Source organism: Lolium perenne, chromosome 2 (genome assembly GCF_019359855.2).
Source record: "Lolium perenne isolate Kyuss_39 chromosome 2, Kyuss_2.0, whole genome shotgun sequence".
Taxonomy (NCBI): domain Eukaryota; kingdom Viridiplantae; phylum Streptophyta; class Magnoliopsida; order Poales; family Poaceae; genus Lolium; species Lolium perenne.
This window is the reverse complement of record NC_067245.2, coordinates 313410601-313431285: the sequence shown is the minus strand read 5'-3', so window position 1 is coordinate 313431285 and position 20685 is coordinate 313410601. Positions and strand designations below refer to the sequence as shown.

General features: G+C 42.8%; 1 protein-coding gene across 1 annotated transcript; it reads left to right on the top strand.

Moving 5' to 3' along the window:
- Positions 1–2800: 2800 nt before the first annotated feature.
- LOC139835881 (uncharacterized) lies at positions 2801–6423 on the top strand. The gene is made up of 5 exons (XM_071825776.1): positions 2801–3496; positions 4070–4264; positions 4778–5398; positions 5540–5993; positions 6101–6423. Exons 1-5 carry the CDS (start codon positions 2801–2803, stop codon positions 6421–6423), a joined length of 2289 nt encoding a protein of 762 aa, XP_071681877.1.
- Positions 6424–20685: the final 14262 nt, after the last annotated feature.

Genomic DNA, 20685 nt, shown 5'->3' with positions numbered 1-20685 from the left:
AACACCTTATTAGTGTCCAGTGACTGAACATAAGCAGTAGATCAGTAGATGCATCAGATGGCAAGTCAGCGGAGCCAGGTTAACACAGCTATTGACAAACTTCAGGAATTTTCAGAAACTTCACAACAGCACATGTAAACAGAAAAACGCAAACACGAGACAGGCGTTTGACACAGAACATGCACGATTTCCTTTTCAGCGTAAGACTAGAGCTAGACTAGGAACTTCCCCTATCACGACATCAGACTAGAGTCAGACTAGCAAGAGCAGCAGCAGCCTGAGACAAAGGGAGGGACTACAAAAGCTACACCAACAGAACCGAAACCATCCATCATTAGGAGACACTAGCGAGGAGCAGCTACAACGACTTGCTAAAACCATAGGAAGGAAATAATTTGTAAAATTGCATACCAGGAACTTGTCAATTAGATCTCTTGGTTCATCTGAGAAGTACTAAGGAATTCAGAGATCCCTTGCTATAATTCTCTGGAAAATCAACCACTCACTGGCATCCTTATATGGTGAAGAGCCAACGTGCACCCCAATGCCCACAATTCATTTCTGCAACAGATACAAGTTGATCAGAAAATCCGTATAAATGTCATGCATTTTCCTGTAATATTTAACAGTTGTGTTGAATAGCCAGCGAGTAATTCATTTTGCACTTTCTGTAAAAACAGGAAATACGAGCAAATAAAATTATACACCAGACTGGAATACTTTTAGTCCTTAAACTAGATAACTTGAGTACAAAATTTGTGGATTATCACCAATAACTGAACAAGCACTGAAGCACATCTCGTATCGCATAAAAGAGTAAAGAAAGGGCCACAATTCAGTATAGCTGGAGTAATAGAGATGACAAGAAAACAAACTATAGATAAGAAAATTAAAATTTCTTTGAATGAGCTACTTGAACCAAAAGCGTGACCTGATAAACCTGTTTATAAATGTCCTTCTAATGTTCCTTTTCCTAATGCTTCTAATGTTCAGGCGCAGAGCCCCACTGGCCATGCTCTGTTTCCAAAGGCAGACCTCTGTTTCCAAAGGCAGACCTTACATCAACCACAATTTTTCAAGCGAACAAAATAACCACATTACCAGACTCCCAGAAATCTAATCCCAAGCAAACACAGTAGTATACCCGAGTTCAAAGGCTTGTGAGTGCAGAAGATAAGCTATGTGTCTGAATTACCATGCAAGCAGCATACAAGAAAAATGCATACCAAAGGGTTATCTACGTGTCTGAATTGCCATGCAGGAAACATACAAACAACACTAATGATGGTGTGTGAACAAAGTAATTGCACGGAAGTAGCGGTCCATTCATTGAAAGCAGGAAAGAGGCTCATATTTAGATGCAGAAGGGATTTGTAGGATGACTACTGTTTTACCGAAGTACTCAAACTCTGAATAAGTGGACTGTTTCTAGGCATGAATTGCTCTAGTGGTTTCTAATGTTCAATGCTGAGTAAACAGGTTCTAGAACCAGTGATGTTTACTACACTTGACGACTGAAGAGAAGGTGTCCCTGTAAAAAAAACTGAAGGGATGGGTGTTTCGATGGATGCATCAGGTCTACCATGCTTGAGGCGACTTGTGGTTTTCAGGTTTGTGTTGCAACTGACTCTTTCCTATACTGAAACAGTGATCAGCATAAATGATGATCATAACCATTTCTGTATATTGTGAAAAGACTCTAAAATGAAAGTACCTATCTGAAGGACCAGCCAAGTTAATAGGGTAGAGAATCTCACATGTCAGCTGCGTAGCTTAAATGACATTCAAGAAACCTAGCTGAAGAGAAAAAAATTCAGCCATAAGAAGATAACTCAACAGTTTAAATGTGTAAATGCATGTACAGACAAGACTACGGACACAGGCACAAAATATACAATACCCAATGGTAAGAATACTCAACATAAAAACATGTACTTTGGTATTATCTGTCCTAATGTAAGTGTGTCACCCATCAGTTGTAGCTTTCCAGTAACACGATCTGCTTGGGCAACTGAAAAATGGTAGCAGTCAGTCTATAATAATGATATCACGTCATCCATCACCATGCATTAAGGATTGTTAAATTAGTTGTCTAGCTGTATATGTATAGGTCTCTATTCTGTGTATTGTATCCGGTATACACCTCTGTATAGGTGGACCGGCCCTCCCTGTATGTCTACCCATATATAATGCCATGATGCGGCCCTTGTTAGGGTAACGCTGCCCATACGTTTTGTATGGTATCAGAGCTCGCTCTTCCAAACGCATCTAGATTGCCGCCGCCGAGATCGCCCCAGATCGTCGCCGTCGCAAGCTTGCAGGCGTCATGTTGTCCTCGGCATCTTCCTCTTCGTCGACAGGCGCGGCGGCCCTCAACACCGCCATCTCGGAGAAGCTGACCCGAGACAACTTCCTCCTTTGGCAAACTCAGGTTCTCCCTGAGATTCGTGGAGCTCGGCTATTTGGGTTCCTGGATGGTTCTTCGGCGGAACCAGAGAAGACGATCAAGACCAAGGACAGTGATGGGGCCGAGGTGACAATTCCCAACCCCGAACACGCGCGCTAGGTCACGCAAGACCAAACCGTTCTAGGGATTTTGGTCAGGAACATGGCAAAGGAAGTCCTCATGCAGATGGTTGGACTCCCAACGTCCGCAGCGGTCTGGAAAGCTACGTTGGAGATGTTTGCAGCCCAATCTCAATCCAGAGTGGTGCACCTCCGCACCAAGCTCAATCAATATCGCAAGGAAGACAAGACTGGATAGGCATACTTGGATGAGATCAAGGGTCTCTCCGATGAGATGGCGGCTGCCGGTAAACCTATGGATACCGTGGATGTGATTTCATACATCCTTGCTGGACTCGACAATGAGTATGATGGTTTTGTTGCTGCCATTAATGCCTTGCTTAAGGCGCAGAAAGATGTGAGTTTGAGTGATGTTTACTCACAATTCATGACATATGAGTCTCGGGTGGAGGCTCGAACAGCCGGTGATGGAGCTTCTGTCAATGCAGCGACTCGTGGTGATCGCAATGGTGGTCGGGGATGCGGACACTATCAGGATCAGTATCGTGATCAGGAGCAGTACCAGTACCATGATCAGCGCGGTGGATATGATCAGCGCAATAACAATTACCGTGGTGGGTATACAGGTGGCCGCGACAATGGTGGAGGCTGCAACCCACAGGGAAATCATCCGTTCGGAGGAGGAGGACGAAGTGATGAAATCTTTCAGGTGTGTGGCAAACAGGGACATACTGCTTTGAACTACTGGAAGAGGTTTCAGAAAAACTACAGGGGTCCCGACAAATCGGCAGGTGCAGCCTATGGTTTTGGCTCATATGGTGTTGACACAAATTGGTACAACGACACTGGGGCGACTGACCATGTCACTAGTGAGCTAGAAAAATTGCATGTGAGGGACCGCTACAATGGCAACGAGCAGATACACACGGCTAGTGGTGCAGGTATGGATATACGTCACATTGGTCATTCTGTATTTCATACCCCTAATCATGATTTGCATCTCAAAAATATCCTACATGTTCCAAAAGCCACAAAGAGTCTCTTATCCACTAGTCGACTAGCCACAGATAATCATGCTTTTGTTGAGTATTGGCCTATTTCTTTCTTTGTTAAGGACCAAGACACGAGGGAAATCCTTCTTCAAGGTAAATGCGTTGGAGGTCTCTACCCGATGACGAAGTCTTCATCCTCTCTTCCTGGTCGGCAAGCACATGGTGTCACCAAGTCCTCCTCTTCGCTTTGGCATAGTCGTCTAGGTCATCCAGCTTCAAGTATAATTCATCAAATTCTTCGAGACAATAATATTCCGTTTAGTGAGTACAATGAATTAGTTTGTGATGCATGTCAAAAGGCTAAGAGTCATCAGTTACCATATCCTAAGTCGTCAAGTGTGTCTGCTTTTCCTCTTGAACTTGTATTTTCTGATGTCTGGGGTCTTGCCCCGGCTTCCGTTGGAAGATATAAATACTATGTTAGTTTTATTGATGATTATAGCAAGTTCACCTGGATATATCTCTTGAAAAATAAATCTGATATGTTTCAGAAATTTCGTGATTTTCAGCAGCTTGTTGACAGACACTTTGATAAGAAAATTATCTCTATGCAAACTGACTGGGGTGGTGAGTATCAGAAGTTGAATTCCTTCTTTCAGCAAGTAGAAATATCTCATCTTGTGTCATGTCCCCATGCTCATCAGCAGAATGGTCCAGCTGAGCGCAAACATAGACATATTGTTGAGGTTGGTTTGTCTCTCCTTGCCAATGCATCTATGCCACTTAAATTTTGGAATGAGGCTTTTCTTACGGCGGTTTATCTTATCAATCGTCTTCCTAGTAAAGTCATTAATTCTAATACACCCCTTGAGGGTCTCTTTGGTCATAAAGCGGACTACACTTTTCTACGGAATTTTGGTTGTTCTTGTTGGCCAAACCTTCGTCCATACAATAGGCGTAAGCTCGAGTTTCGCTTCAAGCAATGTGCTTTTCTTGGGTATAGTAATCAGCACAAAGGCTACAAGTGTCTTGACATATCTACTGGTCGAGTGTATATTTCTCGTGATGTTGTGCTTGATGAATCTATTTTTTCATTTGCCTCACTTCATTCCAATGCCGGTGCACAATTAAAATCTAAAATTCTTCTCCTACCAGCCTCTTTGCAACCTATTCATATGCATGATCATGAGGGGAATGATATACAGTTTGATGTTGACGCTAATCCTGCTAATCATGTGCCTGCTGAGTCCGTTGTGCAGGAATCAGCGCAAAATTCTGCTCCAGGGGACTCCTTTGGTGATTTTTCTCCTTCTGGCATGGATCCCAATGAAGATTTTGCCCAATCATTGGGTTCAGATGGTCAGACGCGATCTCCCTCGGGATCGGCAACGCAATCTGCGTCGGACCGCGCTCCGACAGCGCCAGGCGTGGCCCCATCTCACGTGGTGGCCTCCCGTTTGCCTGCTCCATCCTCGGCCGGTCCCCGCACGGAGATTCTCCCGCCCGACGTCCCCTCTCCCGGATCCTCTGCGGCCACCAGCGATGACACACGATCGACAGGATCGTCTGCGGCTGGTTTTCCCGGATCGTCTGTCTCCTTTGGATCGTCTGCGGATGTTGTGCATGTTGCTCCTACTGTTTCTGCTCCTGGTCGTCCTCATACAAGGCTTCAAAGTGGTATCTCTCAGCCGAAAATTGTTACCGATGGTCGTGTTCGGTATGATCGTGTTCGATTTGCAAATTATAGCAACACTGGTGAACCAAATGATATTCGTGAAGCTCTTGCGGATCCCAAGTGGAAGACTGCCATGGATGAGGAGTATATGGCGTTGAAAAGCAACCGTACTTGGCACTTGGTTCCGTCTAGCATTGGTAAGAATGTAATTGACTGTAAATGGGTCTATAAAGTGAAGCGTCGCGCTGATGGTACAATTGATCGTTATAAGGCTCGTCTAGTTGCTAAAGGCTTTAAGTAACGATATGGCATTGACTATGAGGACACTTTTAGTCCTGTGGTAAAGGCGGCGACTATTCGTTTGGTGCTCTCCCTTGCAGTATCTCGTGGTTGGCACCTTAGACAACTAGATGTGAAGAATGCGTTTCTTCATGGTGTTCTGGAAGAAGAGGTCTATATGCGGCAGCCTCCTGGTTATGAGGAGAAATTGGGACATGTTTGCAAATTGGATAAGGCTATATATGGGTTGAAGCAGGCACCTCGAGCTTGGTATTCTCGTCTCAGCTCCAAGCTTCAGTCTCTTGGTTTTTCTGCTTCTAAGGCTGATACTTCTCTGTTTTTCTACAACAAAGGGGGAGTGTCTATATTTATGCTTATCTATGTGGATGATATTGTTGTTGCTAGTTCATCGGAGAAGGTTGTTGATGCTCTCCTTCATGATCTGGGTCTTGCCTTTGCTTTGAAGGATTTGGGGTCGTTGCATTATTTTCTAGGTATTGAGGTGAATAAAGTACATGATGGTATAGTTCTCTCTCAAGAAAAATATGAAACAATTTGCTTCATCATGTGAACATGAAGACCTGCAGGTCTGTTGATACTCCCTTGTCAGTGTCTGAAAATTTGTCAGTGGTTGATGGTGAGCTATTGAGTAGTGAAGATTCTACTCGCTACAGAAGTATTGTTGGTGCACTGCATTACATTACTTTGACTAGACCTGATATTGCTTTCTCTGTCAATAAGGTCTATCAGTTTCTTCACGCACCAACTACTGTTCACTGGACAGTTGTGAAGTGCATATTGACATATATTCGAGGTACTACATCTCTTGGCTTGCGGTTGAGTAAGTCATTGTCTACTTCTATCAGTGCTTTCTCGGATGCTGATTGGGTTGGTTATCCTGATGATAGAAGAGTCCACAGGAGGTTTGCTGTGTTTTTAGGGTCAAACTGATCTCATGGAGTGCTAGGAAACAGGCTACGGTGTCTAGATCAAGCACAGAAGCTACGTGCAAGGCACTGGCTAATACTGCAGCTGAAGTTATATGGGTGCAAAGTTTGCTGGCTGAATTGGGCGTGTCACTCAAGTGGCATGTTTATGGTGTGATAATATTGGAGCCACATACCTCTCTGCTAATCCGGTGTTTCATGCTCGGAATAAACACATTGAAGTGGATTATCACTTTGTTCATGAGAGGGTGGCTCGGAAACTTTTGTACATACGGTTTATTCCTTCAGGAGACCAGGTGGCTGATGATTTTACTAAGTCACTATCCGTATCACAGCTAGCAACGTTTCGTCGCAATCTGTAAGGGTATTTTACCCTAATCCATTATTTTGGTAACAATGACACCGTTGCTAGGTATTAGCCAAATAGGCATAATGATGTATCAATGGAACAAGAAGGTAAAGGGAGACCCCCCAATTCGACAAAATGAAGAAGGGCCTTTCAGCCTCAGGCCGGTCTCAGGCCCGGTTGGACCGGACGTGGCACCGGGCACAATCTAGTAAGGTTTTCAGCCTTGCCCGGTGCTGGCCCGGCCTGGTGTCCGGTCTGGACCGGACATGTCCGGTCTCCCGCCCGGTCGGACCGGGCTTTTGACCGGCCGCCCTGGCGCGCACCGGCTCCTACTCCGGTGATAACCAGGAGCATGTACTGTAATACAAAGACCAGCCCCGGTCATGGCCCGGCGCCAGGTCCAGTTTGGACCGGACGGTCCGGTCCCAGGCCCGGTCTCACCGGCCCCTGTGTCGGATGGCCCGGCCCCTGCGCCGGATGGCCCGGCCACAGGCCCGGTTGGCCGGGGCTCCTCGAAGATTTGCTGAGTTGGACAAGTTGCAACAGCCATACTTCGTGGGACCATATAAATACCCCTTCACCTACCTCTGAACACTTAGGCACTACATTACAAACTGTTCTAGAGCTCTCTCTCATACTCCATTGATAGAAACACCAAAAGCCTCAGATCTCCCTCCTCCTCCACCCAAACTCAAATCCCTCCGGGGAAAAGATAGAGGAGGCCCTGATCTATAGTTCCACTGAGCCAAATCTTGTTCCCCTGGTATTCATCGAGATACTTGCTCTCTAGGGTTCCTTGGAAACCCTAGGTAGGCAAAAGAGGTCCGGAAGCATCCGGGCTGTGGATTTGCTCCTGACAAGATTGTGAAGGTTTGGAGGCTGCCTCAAAGTCTACCACAAGTGAGTGAGCTATTCCTTCGTGGGATAGGCTCCGGAGAATAGGGTGAGCCTTCGTGGCGTTGGGGAATCCTTCGTGGGACCTCCACCCCTCCAAACGTGACGTACCTTCTTGCAAAGGAAGGGAACACAGGAATAAACCCTCGTCTCCGCGTGCTACTGGTTATCTCTAACCGAACTCCTTACTTGTGATATAACCGCCTGTGAGAGCCTTCGTGCTTGAGTTACTTGTATCATCATATAGGGTGCCTCACCTAGTTTGCATTAGGCTCACCTTTATATTCCGCAAAGCCTAATATTGCAAAGAAAGAATTAAAATTTGTAGAAACATATTCACCCCCCTCTAGGTTTACCATCTTTGAACTTTCAATTGGTATCAGATCCTGAACTCTTTTTAAGGGCTTCACAGCCTTAGAGTGAGATGGATAAGTGATGACCCACAAGTATAGGGGATCGCAACAGTCTTCGCGGGAAGTAAAACCCAATTTATTGATTCGACACAAGGGGAGACAAAGAATACTTGAAAGCCTTAACAGCGGAGTTGTCAATTCAGCTGCACCTGGAAACAGACTTGCTCACAAGAGTTTATCAGTAGCAACAGTTTTATAGCGATGCAAGTGAAATAACAGCAGCAGAGTAACAAAGACAGCAGTAGTGATTATAGTAAACAGCAGGATTAAAATACTGTAGGCACAGGGATGGATGAACGGGCGTTGCATGGATGAGAGAAACTCATGTAACAATCAAGATAGGGCATTTGCAGATAGTAATAAAGCGGTATCCAAGTACTAATCAATCAATAGGCATGTGTTCCATATATAGTCGTACGTGCTCGCAATGAGAAACTTGCACAACATCTTTTGTCCTACCAGCCGGTGGCAGCCGGGCCTCTAGGGAAACTACTGGATATTAAGGTACTCCTTTTAATAGAGTACCGGAGCAAAGCATTAACACTCCGTGAACACATGTGATCCTCACATCACCGCCTTCCCCTCCGGTTGTCCCAATTTCTGTCACTTTGGGGCCTCGGGTTCCGGACAACGACATGTGTATACAACTTGCAGGTAAGATCATAAACAACGAATATCTTCATGAATCAATAACATGTTCAGATCTGAGATCATGGCACTCGGGCCCTAGTGACAAGCATTAAGCATAACAAGTTGCAACAATATCATAAAAGTAACATCTACGGATACTAGGCACCATGCCCTAACAATCTTATGACTATTACATGACCAATCTCATCCAATCCCTACCATCCCCTTCAGCCTACAGCGGGGGAATTACTCACACATGGATGGGGGAAACATGGCTGGTCGATGGAGAGGCGTCGGTGGTGATGATGGCGATGATCTCCTCCAATTCCCCGTCCCGGCGAGGTGCCAGAACGGAGTTTCTGGTCCCGAGACGGAGTTTCGCGATGGTGGCGGCGTACTGGATGGTTTCTGGCGACTTCGACTTCCTCCTGTGCGTTTTTAGGTCGAGGGCGTTAAGTAGTCCAAAGGAGGGCGTCGGGGGCCAGCCGAGGCGGCCACACAATAGGGCGGCGCGCCCCCCTCCTGGGCCGCGCCGGCCTAGTGTGTGGGGGCCTCGGGACCCCACCTGGCTTGCCCTTCTGGCTCCGTCAATATTCTGGAAAAATAGGACCTTTCGCATAAATTCCAAGGATTTTCCTGAAATTGGATTTCTGCACAAAAACGAGACACCAGAGCAGTTCTGCTGAAAACAGCGTTAGTCCGTGTTAGTTGTATCCAAAATACACAAATTAGAGGCAAAACAATAGCAAAAGTGTTCGGGAAAGTAGATACATTTTGGACGTATCAACTCCCCCCAAGCTTAGCTTATTGCTTGTCCTCAAGCAATTCAGTTAACAACTGAGTGCGATAAAAGAACTTTCACGAACACATTTGCTCATATGATGTAAATATTCTCATGATATGGCAAGTACTTAAGCAATTCATAATAAGATACATGCAAATAAAATCATCTAATAGCTATATCAATCATGGAAAAGGTACCAACAAATTAATAATAAGCATCATGAATCATGTCTATCAGCAGGATTGCAATGTTCATAAAAGGATATGATAAAGTGGTATCTCACTTGCCCGTATTTGTACAGCAAAACATAAATGCTCGGGCACCTTTGAGGTTCATGGAAAGAATGAAAGTAGAGATTATCAAAGATAAAAGCATCAAAGTTATACCACAATTAATCACATTTTGGGACAAGCATATTATACTAAGAATGACAGTTGTGCTCTCAAGAAAGTACTCAAAGAAAGGATGGAGACTCAATGTAAAAGTAAAAGATTGACCCTTCGCAGAGGGAAGCAGGGATTAACATGTGCTAGAGCTTTTCATTTTTCTAAAGACATAAGTAAAATGGTTTTGAGAGGTGTTTGTTGTTGTCAACGAATGATAATGGGTACTCTAACTACCTCATCAACCAGACTTTCAAGAGCGGCTCCCATGAAATTTTATTTTTGGGTGGCACTCCTTCCAACCTTGCTTTCACAAACCATGGCTAACCGAATCCTCGGGTGCCTGCCAACAATCTCATACCATGAAGGAGTGCCTTTTTATTTTAGTTTTATTTAGATGACACTCCTCCCCACCTTTGCTTTCTCAGGCCATGGCTAACCGAGTCCTCGGGTGCCGACCAACAATCACATACCATGGAGGAGTGTCTATTTGTAAATTTATGAAAGTTAATTAATTGGGGCTGGGAACCCCGTTGCCAGCTCTTTTTGCAAAATTATTGGATAAGCGGATGTGCCACTGGTCCATTTGTGAAAGTCCGTCCGGAGTAAATGACAAGATTGAAAGATAAACACCACATACTTCTTCATGAGCTATAAAACATTAACACAAATTGAGAAGCATTTTGAAGGTTTTAAAGGTAGCACATGAGAATTTACTTGGAATGGTTTGAAATGCCATGCATAGGTATTTATGGTGGACACTCTGGAGTAACTTGGTTTCAGGGGTTTGGAAGCACGAGCAGCGTTCCCGCTCAGTACAAGTGAAGGCTAGCAATAGACTGGGAAGCGACAATCAAGAGAGCAGTAACTGTCATAATCATGCTTGCGGCAAAATAAATTAACAGAGGCATAAAAGTGATACAAGAACTCTGAGGCAAAATAAATCATCGAGGCTTAATTGACTTTTGTTCAGTCATATGCATGCGTGAGCATGTGCCAAGTCGATTCAAGTGAATTATTCAGAGGAGGATACCACAATGTCATATCTATCTATGAATAAAGCAATACAAGCAAATATTTATGACATGCTACTCATATTAATAAATTGGAGCTAAACATGAGAGATCATAAACTACTAGACTTCCTTAAATGACATATACCTCACATGAACCAACTAAGCATGCTCACATGGATGAGTATATGTACAAAAATGAAAACAAATAGAGTTCATACCAGCCTCTCACCACAGTCGGATTGTTGTTGATCGTCATTATTGCCTTTCACTTGTGTAGCTTGAATAATATGGAATGAAAACCCAGCTCCAACCACCGAAGACCGCTGAACTCCATAATGAACTTTACAAAACCAAAGAAGAACAGCAAATATTTTTGGTGTTTTCGAATTGGGAACAAGAACAAAAGGAAACAAGCAAACAAAGCAAAATCTTTTTGGATTTTCTTATAGCAAACCAACGATAGCAAATAAAGCAAGATGAAAGCAAGAAACCAAAATAACAAATGGTAAAGAGAAACAACAGAAATATTTTTGGTCTTTTTGTGTTTTAGGAAAGAAACAAAACAAAAACAAGAGAATGAAAACTAGAAGAAACACAGAAAAGCAGGATGGCAGAAATCTGCCAAAACCTGACAGCAGTACAGAAATCGATTTTTACAAAAATCTTCCGTTGCTCAGTTCGAAAAGTGTTCAACTAATGAAAGTTAGATAACAACCTGGGGAACATGCACAAAAATTTGCAACTCAAAATAACGTTCTGGCTGTGCGCACGATTTTTTTTAGTAACAGTCCAGAATCTGTTTTCAGGCAGCACTTCCCCAAATATCATCTCCCTCTTATTAGAAAACCACTTAAAGAAGCTAAACAAGTATATACAAGTATCCAGCAACCATAATATGCAAAGAATGAGTGATGCCGGTATACCTCCCCCCAAGATTAGGCTTTAGCCTAAGTGGAGATCAACCCCAGCGAGGGTCAGGGTTCCACGCCGGCGAATCATACATGGCGTGATCATAATAAGGTTCTTGTGCAGAAGAATAACGTGGAGGCTCCGTATGACCGTAATGTTGATGCGAGGAGCTCGCTGCATCAGATGACGAGTCGAGGTGTTCCTCGGCCTCCTCCGTGCCGCCTCTTGCCTGGTGGCCATCTCCCTCCAAGTATGCATTCAATTCACCTTCTGTGACTGACCAATTCTTCCTGGAATTAAAGTTAAACAGAACAGGTGCAGGCAATCCTACTAGTTTTTCAGTTTTCTTAGTTGTTCTCCAAGTTTTCTTATAAAATGTTATCTTGTAAAACAGGTTACTCAAGTTAGACGAATCAGAAACAAATTCATGTTTTATCATGGAGACTATATCAAGTTTTTCTACGGAAAGCTGAATATCAAGATGGTGATGTTCTACACCATGCATAGCTAATAAACGAGAGGCGATGAGACCTCCGCAAATTCCTCCCCTCTCACGGTTAGTAGCAAGTCTATAGGCTATCAAAACTCCCAAGTTATAAGTCTTATCACCTTGTAATGCAGCAGCTAGGAAAGCTAAATCTTGGATAGATAACTTACTTGAATTCTTTCTAGCAAGAACACACTTGGTGATGAAATAAGCAAAGTAACGAATAGCTGGGAATTGAATACTACTAATTTTACCACCATCCTCTAAGAAGCTTCTTCCATGACAAATCATTTTGTAGAGATTCAAGAGCTCTTGCGGCGATCCCCTCATCTTCTCGCACGATCCCCATTGCGGCACTCTAATGGCTGCACAGAAATCATTGAAAGGCAAGTTGACAGTTTTATTATAAATTTTGTACCGAACCATGGGGTTAGATTGATACCAATTGAATGCGAAATCCTGCACTACAGACATAGTCAATTTTGCATATTGGCATGGTTCACCAACAACAAAATCATTCAATCCTGCACGGAAGATTAGATCCTGAACATCTCGCAAGATTCCTGCACTTCTCATAAAATCTGTGCACGGGTAGTAAGAGGGGTATACTCCCTCCTCGCGGTAAACTCTCATGACTTGTTGCACCTCCAATTCTTGTTGATTTAGTTGATGACTATTCCACTCCATTCTGTGAAATTTTCAACAAACAATATAAAATTTGATTTGGTGTCATATAATTGAGGGAAACTACCATAGGAACTTGCTAGAGTACTAAACATGCATCAAAACTAATTCTTACAACTTAGAACAAGCATGCAAGCGCACTAGACATGTTATCTACAGCAGCAAAATATTCAAGATATACTCAACCAAACAAAATTCTACTTGGATAATCGGAGGAGTCACATACCGGAGAGCAAATGTGTCAAATTTCAGACAGAAATCTGGACTGAGCAAAGAGATCGAGAAATCTTGAGCTCTTGAGCAGAAACGCGAGTGAGAGAAAATGAGTACGAGTTTTTTCGGGAGAGAGAGTGCAATGAGTGAAAGAGATGAAGAAGTGGGGCAATGAGGGCCCCACACAACAGGGTGGCGCGCCCCCCTTCTAGGCCGCGCCGGCCTGTGGGGTGCCACCCTGGGGTGCCCCACTGGTCATCCCCAGGTGTTCCCAGGTGCCTCGTCGAAAAATAGGACCAATGGTATAATTTTTGCGAATTTTTGAAAACTTTGAAAAATGCACATTTCTGGGTGTTAAATTTATTATTACTGGGCAGAAAAAGATTTTCAAACCTCTAATTAACTAAAGAACTTTGCAAAACAAAAGTGCTACAGCAAGTAGATCAAGTGGAGGAAGAAAGAAATGTTGTTTAGCTCTTCTATGCATATAAAATGTACTTGTTAACAAGGTTGATCAAGTCTTGCCACCAAATAATTTTACATGTCATAAGAAGAAATAAACCTCAAATCAATCATATTACCTTATATTGTATTGATGCGGATCCAATCATAATAGTTTGATATCCTTCTTTAGGATCATATATAGGACAATCAATAACTCCCACTTGGACAGTTCTTGAATTGGAAATTATATTAACTCCACATATTTTATCAGTCTTCTTGGGGAAATAGACAGTATGTTCCTTGTCATCAACATTAAAAGGGGCTTTTCCTTTATTGCAATCAATAACAGCCCCTGCAGTATTAAGAAAGGGTCTCCCAAGAATAATGGACATATTATCATCTTCAGGCATTTCCAACACAACGAAATCAGTTAATATCAAACAGTTTTGAGTAACTTGAACAGGAACATCCTCACATACACCAACAGGAATAGCAGTAGATTTATCAGCCATTTGCAAAGATATATCAGTCGGTATCAACTTATCTAAATAAAGTCTCTTATAAAGAGAAAAAGGCATCACACTAACTCCCGCTCCCAAATCACATAGAGCAGTTCTAACATAGTTATTCTTGATGGAACAAGGAATAGTTGGTATACCTGGGTCGCCAAGCTTCTTTGGAACCTTACCATTGAAAGAGCAATTAGCAAGCATAGTGGAAATCTCCTCATTAGGAATTTTCCTTTTGTTAGAGACAATATCTTTCATATACTTTGAATAAGGAGGCAATTTAATAGCATCAGTCAAAGGGATTTGCAAGAATAAAGGTTTCATCCAATCACAAAATTTATTATAATGTTCTTCTTCCTTTGATTTTAGTTTCTTAGCAGGAAAAGGCATTTGCTTTTGAACCCAAGGTTCTCTTTCATTACCATGTTTCTCAGCAATAAAATCTTCTTTAGTATACTTTTTATTTTTAACATGCTTTTCAGGTTCATCTTCAACCTCTTCTTTATCAGGAGTAGTATCATTCTTATCATTATCTTTATCATGTTCATTACCACTTTCTGTTTCAGCATCAGAAATAGAAATACTATTAGGATCATTAACAGGTTCAGAGGATTCTACAACATTCTTATGTTTCTTTTTCATTTTCTTAGATGGAGCACTAGTTTTAGTTCGTTGAGAATCTTGTTCAACTCTTTTGGGATGTCCCTCAGGATATAGAGGATCCTGGGTAGAAACACCACCTCTAGTTATTACTTCATAAGTATGTTTTTCTTTAGAATTATTTTCCAACAAGTCATTTTGCACTGTAGTGAGTTGATCAATTTGAGTTTGAACCATATGAAAATGTTTAACAAGCATCTTAACATCATTGGAGGTTCTCTCCACAATATCATGCAATTCACTAATAGCTCGAGAATTTTCCATTAAATGATTCTCTACTCTCATATTAAAATTTTCTTGCTTAACAATATAATTATCAAACTCATCTAAGCATTGTGTAGGAGGTTTCGAATACGGAATATCTTCCCTGGTAAAGCGTTGAAGAGAGTGTACCTCAATCATGGATGGAGGGGGAGTTATCTTACATAAATCTTCTATAGGAGGTAAATTCTTCACATCTTCAGGTTTAATACCCTTCTCCTTAAGAGACTTCTTAGCTTCCCTCGTATCTTCATCATTTAATTTAATCATACCCCTCTTCTTCAGTATCGGTGTTGGGGTTGGTTCAGGTGTAGTCCAATCATCATGATTTCGGCCTATTTTAGCCAATAATTCTTCAAATATGCCCTGGAGTTCTTTTCCTGAAAACACAACCAGCACAACTATCCAGGTATGCCCTAGACTCAATGGTTAGTCCACTATAAAATATATCAAGTAAATCATGCTTTTCCAAATCATGTTTAGGCCAAGCTCTAATAAGAGAGCAAAATCTCGCCCAAGCCTCAGGCAATTTCTCTCCATCTTCCTGATCAAAATTATAAATTCTCTGCAAAGCAATATGTTGAGCACTAGCAGGAAAGTATTTCCGGAAGAAAACATCAAGCAATTCTTTTGGACTATTAATAGAATCAGGTGGCAAACTATTATACCAAGTTTTAGCGTCATCCTTTAATGAGAATGAAAAGATTTTAGCAACAAAGTAAGTACGCTTCTTAACATCATCAGAAAACAAGCTACTCAGAGTAGATAGCTCAATCATGTGTTCTACAGCACTTTCTTTTTCAGTACCACAAAAGGGTGTTTTCTCAACAATAGCTATATGAGATAGATCAAGAGAAAAATCATAATCTTTATCCTTAATGTTTATAGGAGATGTGGCAAATTTAGGATCAGGAGACAGTTTATATCTAACAGTATGTTCTGCAAGCAACTTTTTAATTTTTCTTGCATCAGTAGTAGCATTGCATTTTTCAATAAAATCATCATCAAGTTCCACATAATCTTCATCAAGATCATCACTAGAGCATTCAACAGACTCAGGTGAATTAACAGGTGTAGCAGCATTTTCATTAGGAGTTTCAGTATTTTCAATTTGTCTAGACCTAGCAATTGTAGCATCTAGAAAAGATCCTAACGAACCATCATTATCGAGCACATCAGAAGCATCATCAAAATTATAAGAGGAATTTTCAGATTCAGCAGAAGTACCAGCATTTGAAGCTTGTGGTGGTGAAACAAGTTTACTTATCACAGATGGTGAATCAAGAGCAGCAGAGGTACTCAGAGTTGTACCTTTTCTTGTAGTGGATGGTAATATGGCGACCTTAGTATCGCGAGGTTTACCCATGATGGAGAATTTGCAGCGAACAATATCAATCCAAGTGAACTTCCAAATAAAGCTATGCTCCCCGGCAACGGCGCCAGAAAATAGTCTTGATGACCCACAAGTATAGGGGATCGCAACAGTCTTCGCGGGAAGTAAAACCCAATTTATTGATTCGACACAAGGGGAGACAAAGAATACTTGAAAGCCTTAACAGCGGAGTTGTCAATTCAGCTGCACCTGGAAACAGACTTGCTCACAAGAGTTTATCAGTAGCAACAGTTTTATAGCAGTAGCAGTAGTGAAATAACAGCAGCAGAGTAACAAAGACAGCAGTAGTGATTATAGTAAACAGCAGGATTAAAATACTGTAGGCACAGGGATGGATGAACGGGCGTTGCATGGATGAGAGAAACTCATGTAACAATCAAGATAGGGCATTTGCAGATAGTAATAAAGCGGTATCCAAGTACTAATCAATCAATAGGCATGTGTTCCATATATAGTCGTACGTGCTCGCAATGAGAAACTTGCACAACATCTTTTGTCCTACCAGCCGGTGGCAGCCGGGCCTCTAGGGAAACTACTGGATATTAAGGTACTCCTTTTAATAGAGTACCGGAGCAAAGCATTAACACTCCGTGAACACATGTGATCCTCACATCACCGCCTTCCCCTCCGGTTGTCCCAATTTCTGTCACTTTGGGGCCTCGGGTTCCGGACAACGACATGTGTATACAACTTGCAGGTAAGATCATAAACAACGAATATCTTCATGAATCAATAACATGTTCAGATCTGAGATCATGGCACTCGGGCCCTAGTGACAAGCATTAAGCATAACAAGTTGCAACAATATCATAAAAGTAACATCTACGGATACTAGGCACCATGCCCTAACAATCTTATGACTATTACATGACCAATCTCATCCAATCCCTACCATCCCCTTCAGCCTACAGCGGGGGAATTACTCACACATGGATGGGGGAAACATGGCTGGTCGATGGAGAGGCGTCGGTGGTGATGATGGCGATGATCTCCTCCAATTCCCCGTCCCGGCGAGGTGCCAGAACGGAGTTTCTGGTCCCGAGACGGAGTTTCGCGATGGTGGCGGCGTACTGGATGGTTTCTGGCGACTTCGACTTCCTCCTGTGCGTTTTTAGGTCGAGTGCGTTAAGTAGTCCAAAGGAGGGCGTCGGGGGCCAGCCGAGGCAGCCACACAATAGGGCGGCGTGCCCCCCTCCTGGGCCACGCCGGCCTAGTGTGTGGGGGCCTCGGGCCCCCACCTGGCTTGCCCTTCTGGCTCCGTCAATATTCTGGAAAAATAGGACCTTTCGCATAAATTCCGAGGATTTTCCTGAAAGTTGGATTTCTGCACAAAAACGAGACACCAGAGCAGTTCTGCTGAAAACAGCGTTGGTCCGTGTTAGTTGTATCCAAAATACACAAATTAGAGGCAAAACAATAGCAAAAGTGTTCGGGAAAGTAGATACGTTTTGGACGTATCAATAAACTATTCAAGGGTCTGGATGAAGATTCTAACCTTTTGGTTAAGGAGATGAAATCCAGATTCTTAGCATATGAGGCTGAGAAAAAGAAGAAGGAGGATGAAGTACAAAGTCAAATGGCACAAATGACTGCCATGCTTAAGAACCTGACTAGTGGGACCTCTAGTGGGACTTCGGTCCCTCCGGAAGGTTTCCATGAAGTCAATCATGACTATCCCAAGAACACTTCACCCATGCCTCATATAAACCATAGTGGGGATGTTCCTCATTTTGATGGAACTCACTTTTGTTTTTGGAAATCCTCTATGGAGTCTCATATTCGCAGCTGCAGTATGGAGTTGTGGGAGATCATCGTGAATGGTTACCGGAAGCCACAAGATCCCATTAGGCGAACCTCCACTGAGTTCTACAACCGCCAACTCAATGCCTCTGCATGTGACAAGATTAGAAGTGGCATCAACCGCAAGCTCCTTGATCAAGTCAATGACATTGACTCCGCTAAAGAGCTTTGAGATCGGATTGTAGTACTTCAAGAGGGAACCAATCTGATCCAAGCAGCTCTCTATGAGTCAGCAAAGACAGAGGCAACTATGTTCATGATTAGAGAAGGAGAATCCTTGGCCGATGCCTATGGAAGGCTTGGTGCTCTTAGAGTAAAGGTCAATGGTCTTGGATGTGAAAAGTACAATGATGGTTTTGAAATGAATGAAGAATTCATGAAGTCCAAGGTCATTGCCATGATTGCTGTCAAACACAAGGACACCAACCTTGCACTCAACTAGCAAATCCTTACCAAGCAAGCTGATCTGAACGCAGATGATCTAGTCTCCTATGTGGCAGCCAATGACAACATGGCCAAGACAGGAGAGAGGCTCATGGCGATGAACCGTGCCGATGGATCCTCACACAACCTTGCTTTGAAGGCTAGAGCTGACCAAGAAAGAGAAGAAGCCTATGAAATCGAAGAAGATGAAGAGATGACTTCAACTAGTGACATCGCGACATACTTTGCCTTCTTTGCCAAGAAGTACAAGAAGAAGTTCCCAATATCCCTCAATGAGAAGAAGAGAACGTGCTACAACTGTGATGAAGATAGTCACTTTGCAAATGAGTGCCCTTATGAGAAAAGGGTAGACAAGCCGAAGTTTGTCAAAGGGGTCAAGCCAAGATTGAAGCCAAACCCAATCAATGAACAATACAAGAAGAACAAGGGGAGAGCCTTTGTTGGGGCTGAGTACACTTTCGATGAAGAGGGAGAAGATGAGGAGAAGGAGGCCGGAGTGGCTGGTTTGGCTTTCTCCAAACCCGGGTCACTCTTCACATATGACTACACCAAGGATTACTCCACGGAGAATGATATTGGTTCTTCCTTCATGGCAAGAACAACTCATGATGATGACTCTGATGACTCTCCCTCCTCTACGATCGTCAGCTCTTGTCTAATGGCAAGGGAAACAAAGGTAATGGAATCCTCACCTTCTCTATCTAGTGTTCTTGATGATGAAACTGAAAATCTAGAAGAGGTAGATATGCTTAAGGAACATTACGAAGTAAGATGCACTCTTCGTGGTGATGCTCTTGTCAAGTTTGATTTCTTGATGGACTCCCTCAAAGAAAGGGACGAGTCTATTGAGGAATTAGAATATCATTTGAATGATAAAGAACGGAGTTTCAATCTCCTAAGACAATAGCTAAAAACCGAAAGGTGCATATCTCAAGGCCTTAAGCAACAAATTGAAACTTTTGAACTAGATAAAGTTAAGGACCTTGAAACTATTGAAAGGGCTCAATTATTGGCCCAAGAGCTCGATGCTTCAAAGAAGGAGCTTGAAGTTGCTCATGCTTCTCTCACTAGGGATCTTGACCACCTTGAAAAAGCTAACAAGCTTGTTAAGGATGAGCTAAAGTAACTTAGATAGAACCATGACCTACTCCAAGAAACCTACAAGAAGCCTCTTGGATCAATGAATGATCCCATTATTGCTGAAAATGTTGCTAGTTCCTCTACCTGATTTACTTGTGAGCATGCCAAACTTGTTGAGGAACATGTTCGTTTGCAAGAGGAACTATCTTTGTATGTTGAGACCAATACATATCTTGCATCCTTGGTGACCAAATATGGTCTCAACTATCATCCAACTGACTCGGCTTGTGAACAAGCAACTATTCTTAAGGAAAATGCTAGGTTGACAAAGGAACTAGCCAAGTTCACCACCGCCAAAAATAAGATGGGATTGGATGACCTCTTGAGTAAGCAAAGGTCAAACAATCAAAAGTATGGACTTGGGTATGTTCCTAAGTCCTACAAGAAGAACAACTACAAGGAGGAGAAACCCGCTCAAGAGAAGAACAAGAAGGTCACTAATGTTGGCAAAGTCTCAAAGGGCAAAGCCACTAGTGGTGACCGCACGGGACCAGACAATCACTATGCTTTATCTATTGATTATTATGGTGATGTGTATGCTAAATATGTTGGACCTTGTAATGGCTATGCTTATAGAGGGTACTCAATTTGGGTATATGGGTTCCTAAAACCTCTACTTGATTTTGTAGGGGTATTCCTCTGGTGGTCCAAAATGGGTGTTTGATAGTGAATGCACCAATCATATGATCGGAGGAAGAGGTGTGCTTGACCAATTCATAGAGATGTTAACAAGAAGTCAATCATCACCTTTGGTGACAATTCAAAGGGAAAGGTACTTGGGTATGGCAAGGTGGCAATCTCTAAGGACTTGTGCCTTGAGACGGTCATGCTTGTTGAATCCCTTGGCTATAATT

Bases quoted from the DNA above. Each gene is read 5' to 3' on its own strand.
- LOC139835881 (XM_071825776.1), top strand. From the start codon at position 2,801: ATGGCGGCTGCCGGTAAACCTATGGATACCGTGGATGTGATTTCATAC. The intron at 3,497-4,069 runs GTATTTCATACC...GATATGTTTCAG, and splicing joins TACGTCACATTGGTCATTCT to AAATTTCGTGATTTTCAGCA. The intron at 4,265-4,777 runs GTTGGTTTGTCT...TCCGTTGTGCAG, and splicing joins AACATAGACATATTGTTGAG to GAATCAGCGCAAAATTCTGC.